This window comes from Anabas testudineus, chromosome 5 (genome assembly GCF_900324465.2).
Source record: "Anabas testudineus chromosome 5, fAnaTes1.2, whole genome shotgun sequence".
NCBI classification, from domain to species: Eukaryota; Metazoa; Chordata; class Actinopteri; order Anabantiformes; family Anabantidae; genus Anabas; species Anabas testudineus.
Window position 1 is genome coordinate 8834231 of NC_046614.1, and position 8906 is coordinate 8843136.

Sequence of the window (8906 nt, forward strand, 5' to 3'; positions counted from 1 at the left end):
ACAAACGGTACAAAGAAACTATATCAGAAATGTATGGAAATGTTAAAACCGTCACTGTGTATTTTACACATCAAGTTCCTCAAATGAGGACAAGACATCTTATAAACAATGATAACACTGGTGGCCAACTTTTTAAATCAAAGAGAAGCTTAAAATCTAAAAATAGTGCAAGGCCTGAAAAATTAAACTTGTGTGTAACAAGCATGTGGTTTCTGCTCTTCTTAGTTGTCAGGGGCTGAGACATAGGGACCCACAAAAGAATCAATGTGTTTAATAGCAAGGCACAAATTCAGAAATCAGTCAAACTCATCACTGTGTCTTTTTGTCTGTAGATTGTGTTCAAGTGGATGCATTTTTAAAAAAGTAAATCAGATCAACAGAACTTGGTCCAGCTCCATCTGGTCCAGCCCCCTCTTCAATCCTCTGATTCAATACACCTGGAAAACACAGGGACAAGACAACACATCCCTTTGGCGAGGAGAGGTTTTAACCCAGAGCCTGTAGTTTGTGAGAACCTGCAGTTTGCCAGCAAGTGCAGAGAGATGTGGTCGGCTGTCAAGAACCTCCAGGTATTGCAGGTCCTTCAGCTGTTGGAGGCACAAGAAATCTTTCTCTGGCACATGTTCATGACGAAGTTTCAGACTTCTGAGTTTTGGAAAGAGCTGTGGGATGTGAGCTGTGTGAGCTCCCAGATACGAGGGCCAGGGATCTATGTGGAGATGGAGGAGATTTGGTGCCTGCTCTGAAACAGCTGCCATGTCCTCTGAGGATAATCCTGCAACACACAGAGTCAGACTGGTCACTGTGGCTGGAATGGAGGTGGCGTACTTCCTAACAGGTGGGCCGTTGACTATGACCAGGGTGGACAGATGGGGGAGGTCACTCAGCCACGTTTTCAGGTGATACACCGGTGACGGCCATGATTCTAGCATCTGCTGATGCGTGTACTTGTAGAAAATGACAAGACGCTTCAGGCCCGGCACCAGTCCCATCACATCTTCTGTTAGTGAATGATCCACACAGTCGACAAGTTCCAAACTGGACAATCCATGTGCTTGTCTTAAGGGACCTGGGTTGGCTGTGGGAATACTGTGATAGGCACACTGTGTACGCACGGACAATGAGAGATGCTTCAGCTTCGGCAGGCAGCTGAGTAAGGAATGAACCACGAAAATAGTTTCTTTAAAGATCCCCACCTGGTGACAGACCAGAGACTGAAGACTTGTAAAGTGTGACACGGCAGAAAGTAAGTCATGAGGTGCTGAGGTGGGAAACGTGACATGACATAAGCTCAGGTGAGTCAGCTGTTTGGGCTCAGACACTGTCGAAGCCTCTAAAAGAAGAGAAGTGCAACCATGTCTCACTGCCAGACGCTTCAGATGTGGGAAGTCCTTCAGGCGGTCCAGGCTCTGCTGGGAGCTCTGCTCCATCACCACGGTGGAGACAGCAGGGAGGCAGCGGGCCAGCTGCTTCCAGTCCTTCGCCTTGGTGCTCCTCATCACCACGCTGGTGACTTTTCTGCGGCGAAGCGTGGCCCAGAACTGACCGCTATAGGAGCCGTTTGGAAAGCTCAGCACCGCCGTCCAGTGTCTCCACAGAGAGCTGTGGTCGACGAGTTTCTGAAAACACCTGCAGGACGCCCGGACGCTCAACTTGTCCGCCGCTGACAGGAAGCCGAACACGTGGTTCCACACCTCTGACGGAAGCTGCACGGGTGGTTGTGCCGTCATCTTTTTTTTTTTTTGCTCTGTTACCGCATGTGTTAGCTCGGTCTCTGTCACCAGTGTTGACCTTGATATCCCTTTAGTTGTCGTTTTTGTTTAAAGAAAGACACACGACATCTCCGACACTACGTTTTCAAACGAACTCCTTCTTCTTCTTCTTCATCTTCGGGGTTTTAAGGCAGCCGGCATCTAAACATGTTGCATTGCTGCCATCTGCCGGAAACTTATCGCGGTGCCTTTTTAATTTTTTTCCACACTCTAGATGTTCTTAAGAAGTTAAAGACACTTCGTCTTCCGCCCTCCATACAAAACTCTCGCTTTGATTACTAATAATAATTTAATCCTCATAGATCTCTTATCAGCCATGGCCCAGTGACAGACGTGATTGACACTGCGGTCACCCAATAGCCGTGAAGCTTCCGCCCTCTACTGCGTTTTGATTGGTCACTGTTTTATATATATTCTTCTCGCGGCTTTCCTCTTCCTCTTTCTTTCACGCGACCCTTGTGCGCGGTAAGGAGGCTCTGTCTCTGTTCTTATAAACGATGAATTACTGTTTACTGAGATTATTTAATATTTGATTTCTTCTCTAAAAACCGAATCAGTAGTCTGAAACACATGTGGATGCGTATTGCTTGTATTATAGACGTGTATTAGTACGTTTTAGTCATGTGCGGCCTGTTAAAATATTGTTAGCATGCTATTAGCCGGCTAACGTTAGCCGTGGACCGCATGTGAGGGTGTAGTATTCAGATTATTACGTTATTAATTTGTCTTTGTAGTACGTGCTCTGACTTTATTTTTTTATTCTCTATAGATTCTACCTTGTCTTTAAACCGGCTGTTTAGCGATCCTTGGAAGCACTGCAAAGATGCCCAGGGAAGACAGGGCCACGTGGAAGTCCAACTATTTTATGAAAATCATCGTAAGTATGATTATGGCATAACTTTCTATTTTATTCACACAATCTAGTCTTCAGTTCTAGTTTTACGTTGCTTGTTAAGACGAGTAGATCTAGGTTGACTGATGTGCTGTGCTCTGTATTTGTAGCAACTTCTGGATGACTTTCCAAAATGCTTTATCGTTGGGGCAGACAACGTGGGCTCCAAGCAGATGCAGACCATCCGTCTGTCACTGCGTGGCAAGGCTGTGGTGCTGATGGGTAAAAACACCATGATGCGCAAAGCCATCCGTGGCCACCTGGAGAACAATCCTGCCTTGGAGAAGTGAGTTTGCCACTATTTTATTTTTTTTATTGTTGTTGTTGCAGGACTGTTACAGTGCAGCTTGTGTAGTGCTGTCTTGTCGTTCCCCCTGCAAACAGTAACCTGTTTCCAGCTATCCCTGTTTGTCTAAATCACCTGGCAACCAGGGACGCAAGGTCTCAGACACTATACAGACTCATTTTTGTAGAAATGTTCTCACCGCATTTAACAGTTTCATCCTGTGATTTGACAGGCTCCTGCCCCACATTAAAGGAAATGTGGGCTTTGTCTTCACCAAAGAGGATTTGGCTGAGGTCAGGGACCTGCTGTTGGCCAACAAGGTAAGAGTCCTACACAGAAACTAAACTACAGAAAAGGTGCCTGGCACAGATGAACTTTCATAGACCATACCATGCAGAGACATTTAACAATTTGGGGGGGAATAACTAGCTTGATGGTGGATGTGAAATGGTTGGCATCAACATCATACTGGTGGTTTGATTGCTGGTTCCTAATGGTCATCTGTCATGATGTCAAAATACCACAGTATTAAAATAACAGGAGAAATCTAATTCACTGACAGCTTAATACCACATTCAGTGTTAACGTGCAGGATAAGTTACAATACAGCTTGTGTGGTACTGTATTGTCGTTCCCCCTGCAAACAATAACATGTTTCCTCGCTATCCCTGTCTGTCAACTTCTCTTGACTGCCAGGGACGTAAGGTTTCAGACACTGAATCAAATTTGATGCATAACTCAAAGCAGTGTTTAGATCTGCTCTTGAATTTAACCTTTGCATAGTAATGAACTCAACCATTTGGCTCCATTATACAGGTACCAGCAGCTGCCCGTGCCGGAGCCATCGCCCCCTGTGATGTGACTGTGCCTGCTCAGAACACTGGTCTGGGTCCCGAGAAGACCTCTTTCTTCCAGGCTCTGGGCATCACCACAAAGATTTCCAGGGGAACCATTGAAATCTTGGTGAGTTTTATGGCATGCTTTTGTAATTTTATCTATAGCAGTTGCCTCATTTTAAATGTCAAAGACTTATTTAAAGAAACAGATTTCAATCAGTAACTGTACAAATTTTCTTTCTTTCTCCAGAGCGATGTCAGTCTGATCAAGACTGGTGACAAGGTTGGTGCCAGCGAGGCCACGCTGCTCAACATGCTGAACATCTCACCCTTCTCCTTCGGACTCATTATCCAGCAGGTGTATGACAATGGCAGTGTTTACAGTCCTGAGGTGCTCGACATCACAGAGGCTTCTCTGCACGCCAGATTCCTGGAGGTGAAATGCAGTACTCATCTAAGCAAATTTCTTTCCCTTTTTAATCAATTTTGATCACTTGCTAATCATGAATTTCTTGGACTTTGATTTCTGTAGGGTGTGAGGAACATTGCTAGTGTTTGTCTGGAGATTGGCTACCCCACTCTGGCCTCTATCCCCCACTCCATCATCAATGGCTACAAGAGAGTCTTGGCTGTTGCTGTGGAAACAGACTACTCCTTCCCCCTGGCAGACAAGGTATGACGTCAAGGAACACTAAAGCAATACATGACGCCATTGTTTAACCTGCAGGGTGGGCCTGTTTCTGGTTGCAGTCAGGAAACCTTCCAGGTTCCAGACAGTGTTTAGCGTTGTACTAAAATGCTTGTCTTTTATGTTGTCTTATGACCAGGTCACAACATGGTGTAGATGGAAATCTAACATTATACCCTATGTCTTCACAGGTCAAAGCCTACCTGGCTGACCCATCTGCTTTTGCTGCTGTTGCAGCACCTGCAGCAGCTGCAGCTGAGACAGCTGCAGCTCCAGCTGCTGCAAAGGAGGAGGCTAAGGAGGAGTCTGAAGAATCAGATGATGACATGGGTTTTGGTTTGTTTGACTAATACAGTGAATCGAACCAGATTTGAATCAAATAAAACCATGATTCAACAAAAGACCTCCAACTGTCTTGTGTGAATTTATTTTGCTGTAAACTGGGGTACATGGTTGAGCTTTGAGGTTTCTGATACTCAAGAAGTGAAATTTGATTTTGACTGAAGGGGTGTCTAGCTGTTCCAGTCCATAATGACTTGAAAATTGATGTTTTGCATTATGTGTAAATTGTTTGCGCAGTCCCTGCTTGGACATGTCAGCCTTTAAAATAGACCTTTCCACTAGAAGGGGTGGTGCTTTTGCTACATGAGAATGTTTACAAGACCACAAATTACAACTGACGGCATCAATAAAATTAAGCTTCAAGTTTGCTATTATGATTTGAACATCTACAGGTATTAACTTTGTCCTGTTGGATGCATTAGTCTTACTCTCACAGTAAGGTCTTGGGTCACAACTGTGTTCTGGGTGCATCTAGCAGGATTTCCTCCTACACACCAAAGACATGCAGTTAAAAGTAATTGGTCACTGTATTATTGATTGTGAATAGTTGCCTGTATCAATGTGTGGCCCTACAATAGGTTGGGTGTACCCAACTACAATGGACAATTGATACTTGTGGGTTTTAGTATGGCATGAACCCTATCTAGTTCCAGATTATCTTGGCGAGAGTAACTGAACGGAGAAAAATTGAGCAAGAAACTCCATATAAAACTTTGTTATGAACTTTAATTCTCCGGGGATGATGCATCTTGACACTGGATGCCACCCGCCATTAAAAAATAAATAAATTAGACTGCTTTTATTCTGAAGGCAGTGTGCCGGAAGTCTTATTGGGCTGGTTCATACTCTGCTGTAGAGCCACAGCAGCCGTAGGAGAAACGTCCATAATGGCTGAGGTAAGGATTTATAGGGCCCTATTCGTTTTAAACACTGATCTGTAATCTGATGCCTTACCATTTAGCATGTTTATATGTAATATATAGTTAGCGAAGACTAACATTGACATGGTTTCCAGCGGCGTTGATGGGTCAGCAAACGTAAGCTAACGTGTTATTAGCTAACGCTTGCTAACATAACTCTGTACCATTAGCGGATCTTTCTTTTTTTGTTGTAGCTAAAATTACGTCAGTGCCACATCTGTGATCATTGTCATCTGATTAGAGTAATGTCAGTGTAAAAAAAAGATACTGGCTGTTAAGGTGGCTGAAAGCCTGACAGTAGCGTTAGCTTATGTAACGCTAAGTTACCCTCCCTGCCTTAGCTAGCTTTAGAGTAGGTGCCACAGTTGGACCCATTCAGACACATGTTTTTCATGAAAGATAGTCGCATAAATTCTGCCTCTTGTCCAGACCCACAGCTTACAGGACCTTCAGCAGCCAACTGTGTCTTCCAAAGTGTTTATCCAGAGAGACTACAGTTCAGGAACCATCTGCAGGTTCCAGACTAAGTTTCCCTCCGAGCTTGAATCAAAGGTGTGTAAGTAAGTACATTACATTTGTTCACTCTGTTTTTAAAGATAATGCTTTACAGCTATTTTGTGTGTTTTCAGATCGATAAGCAGCAGTTTGAGGAAACCATCCAGACTCTGAATAACCTGTATGCAGAGGCAGAGAAACTAGGGGGGAAGTCTTACTTGGAAGGCTGCCTGGCTTGCCTAACAGCTTATACAGTGTTTCTCTGTATGGAGACACACTATGAAAAGGTAAAACTCCTCTGTGTTATGTTGTGTATACCATCAGCTCAGATATTTATGGTGGTTGGTATAGATCTAAATAACACTATATAGTCATCTGCTACTATAAGTGTATCTGTCTCTTCCTGTACAGGTGTTAAAGAAGATTGCCAGGTACGTTAAAGACCAGAATGAGAAGATATATGCTCCCAGAGGTTTGCTTCTGACAGACCCCATAGAAAGAGGCCTCAGAGTTGTATCCTTTATCTGGCTGCTGTCAAAATGTCATTATCAATAGTGCTAGGTGTGATAATGACAAGGTGTCTCTGGGTTAAACAGCCATTGTTCAATTTGTGAAAACTGAATGTTTCAGATTCTTAGTGGTAATGACTTCTCTAAATACAGTATATTAATTCCATAATTTGGGAAGAAAACTAAGGAAATAATGAGTTAATTCTATTTACAAAATATGTATATGGTATTTTTCTTAACTTGCTGTGTCCCAGGTTGAAGTCACCATCTTTGAAGACAGAAGTATTGGCTCTGGTAGATAAAAAAATCTATGTATGTATGTTTTCACTGCTGATGCAATTTTAATTAATAGTTCACTTCATTTGCAACATGTCAAGTATAAAACCACTTTTTTTTATCTGTGGTTAAACTTGCCTTGAACAATTTATGAATTCTAACTAATTACCAACCAGTTCATAAGTTATTCCTGGTAACACTGAAACCTTCACTGTTTTTTTATTAACAATTATTTATTCTCTAACCGATTTTTGTCTTTGTCTTTGTAACTCTTTGTACAGGCTGATGACACTGACTAGTCACATATTAAGATGTCTGCCTCACCCGAATGGATGTATATAATGTTGGTCTGACCCTTCCCCCTCCCTCTTCTCTATTATTTATCAGTAGGCTGTTGGCTGCCTACTTTCTGTTTATAAATGTGTGTTTTTGTGTCTTTTTATACATGAGGCATTGTATATGCCACACTGTAAGTTTTTTTTTTTTTTTTTTTTTTTTTTACATGTTTTGTTACTTAGACACTGTGTTTGAGCACTTTCAATTTGAAATAAAATTATGGATACAACATTAAAGTGCCACATCTCCGCTTTAATTGAAGGAGGTTTACATTGGCATTGTGTAGGGCAGATGGTTCTTTTAACATGTGGCGCCTAATTACACACAGAATTTAGGATGTAAATGGACACTTGTTTTTTGGGCAGCTGTTTGTGATTTCAGAGTTAATTTGGTATTTAGATAGTGTTGAAGTTGTCAGTCGACTTAAGGAGTAAAATGATGACCATAAAATTGAAGAAGATAATGAGGCTTTCCGTAGTGAAGAGATGAAATATCCTCAGCTGGCACAATTAGTCATCTGGTCTCAATTTGCCAAAGTGAGACTCATTCAATTAAGACAAGATTTAAGACTGAGTAAACACCACAACAAGCAAAAGGACAATATGGCTGCAGAGAAGGGCTTTGAGCGCATAATGAGGAAAGATACACAGATTTGGCACTTTAATATAGTATGTTATTTTATTTCAGAGTGAATGTGCTTCAGCACAGAACTTGAACAAAAATGTGTAATTGTACTTACGATCTGTACTACATAAATAATTTCCTAGTTGACGAAGACTGGTGTGTTAGTGCCATTGTGTTAAATGACACACGTTGACTATGGTAATCATAAGTGATTTGATTTTATTGTTTGCAAACAGTATAAAGTCAAAGTAAGTATGAGTAAAGTAACATGTTATCGCAAAGTAATGTCACAGAAATATGTTGGGAATGAGTTTTAGCAAATAGGAAATTGCTATTGATCCACAGTGTTAAAGTGTTGGATAAAGCCTTTGCTGAGCGTGATGTTTTCTAATCTGTGCATTAATTTGACATTTTTGGTTTGAAACATTCACCTTGGAAGTTCAGACTTCAAAGATGTAGCATGTTTGCTGTTAGAGACATTGCAAAATAGTAATGCAACCTAGTATATTAAAAATAAAAAAACACTAGTCACCTCATGTTCTAACTGCATTAAATATTCCAAATCATATTCAACAAGTTATGTTACTTTTCAAGTAAATAAGTATCTATTTCAAGCTTCACCCTCTTTTTCATGATCACCACAGAAACCTTAAATACTCTAAACTCCCAAATGACTTCCGTAGTTGGTGTTTTGACACAACCAGTCTACTTTTCTTACAAATATTGTTCTGTTTTGTCTAAATAAATATTCTTTTCCTGTAATTTGTAGATCTCCTTGTGTTGACCTTATTTCAAATATCAGAGCACCACAAGATGTGATGGACAGTAGTGTTGTGCTCAATTATTCAGAATGGGAATACGGAATAAACCCCAACACTGAGTCTGAACATTCAATATAAAGTTGCATTTATTGCTCGAGTTATAGATACC

The 8906-nt window shown here is 41.5% G+C and overlaps 2 protein-coding genes and 1 non-coding gene across 3 annotated transcripts; all 3 read left to right on the forward strand.

The window, feature by feature from the left end:
• The first annotated feature begins 2098 nt into the window (after positions 1 to 2098).
• rplp0 (ribosomal protein, large, P0) lies at positions 2099 to 4878 on the forward strand. The gene is made up of 8 exons (XM_026350242.1): positions 2099 to 2237; positions 2542 to 2649; positions 2775 to 2950; positions 3183 to 3270; positions 3767 to 3913; positions 4037 to 4222; positions 4319 to 4459; positions 4666 to 4878. The coding sequence occupies exons 2-8, from the start codon at positions 2596 to 2598 to the stop codon at positions 4822 to 4824; spliced, it is 951 nt and encodes a 316-aa protein (XP_026206027.1). The 5' UTR covers positions 2099 to 2237; positions 2542 to 2595; the 3' UTR covers positions 4825 to 4878.
• Positions 3537 to 3666, forward strand: LOC113155538. Its single transcript, XR_003298146.1, has one exon. It is a non-coding gene; the product is annotated as a small nucleolar RNA SNORA63 (small nucleolar RNA).
• A 762-nt stretch (positions 4879 to 5640) lies between the features above and the next one.
• Positions 5641 to 8738, forward strand: LOC113153768 (golgin subfamily A member 7-like). Its single transcript, XM_026347550.1, has 6 exons — positions 5641 to 5712; positions 6166 to 6288; positions 6366 to 6518; positions 6643 to 6744; positions 6995 to 7052; positions 7298 to 8738. The coding sequence occupies exons 1-5, from the start codon at positions 5704 to 5706 to the stop codon at positions 7040 to 7042; spliced, it is 435 nt and encodes a 144-aa protein (XP_026203335.1). The 5' UTR covers positions 5641 to 5703; the 3' UTR covers positions 7043 to 7052; positions 7298 to 8738.
• The last annotated feature ends 168 nt before the right edge of the window (positions 8739 to 8906 follow it).

What these genes read in the sequence shown, in the direction of transcription:
- rplp0 (XM_026350242.1), top strand. Translation starts at nt 2,596, where the DNA reads ATGCCCAGGGAAGACAGGGCCACGTGGAAGTCCAACTATTTTATGAAA. An exon ending in ACTATTTTATGAAAATCATC is followed by an intron (nt 2,650 to 2,774) that starts GTAAGTATGATT and finishes CTGTATTTGTAG; the next exon opens with CAACTTCTGGATGACTTTCC. An exon ending in GGGGAACCATTGAAATCTTG is followed by an intron (nt 3,914 to 4,036) that starts GTGAGTTTTATG and finishes TTCTTTCTCCAG; the next exon opens with AGCGATGTCAGTCTGATCAA.
- LOC113153768 (XM_026347550.1), top strand. An exon ending in CCTCCGAGCTTGAATCAAAG is followed by an intron (nt 6,289 to 6,365) that starts GTGTGTAAGTAA and finishes GTGTGTTTTCAG; the next exon opens with ATCGATAAGCAGCAGTTTGA. An exon ending in TGGAGACACACTATGAAAAG is followed by an intron (nt 6,519 to 6,642) that starts GTAAAACTCCTC and finishes CTTCCTGTACAG; the next exon opens with GTGTTAAAGAAGATTGCCAG.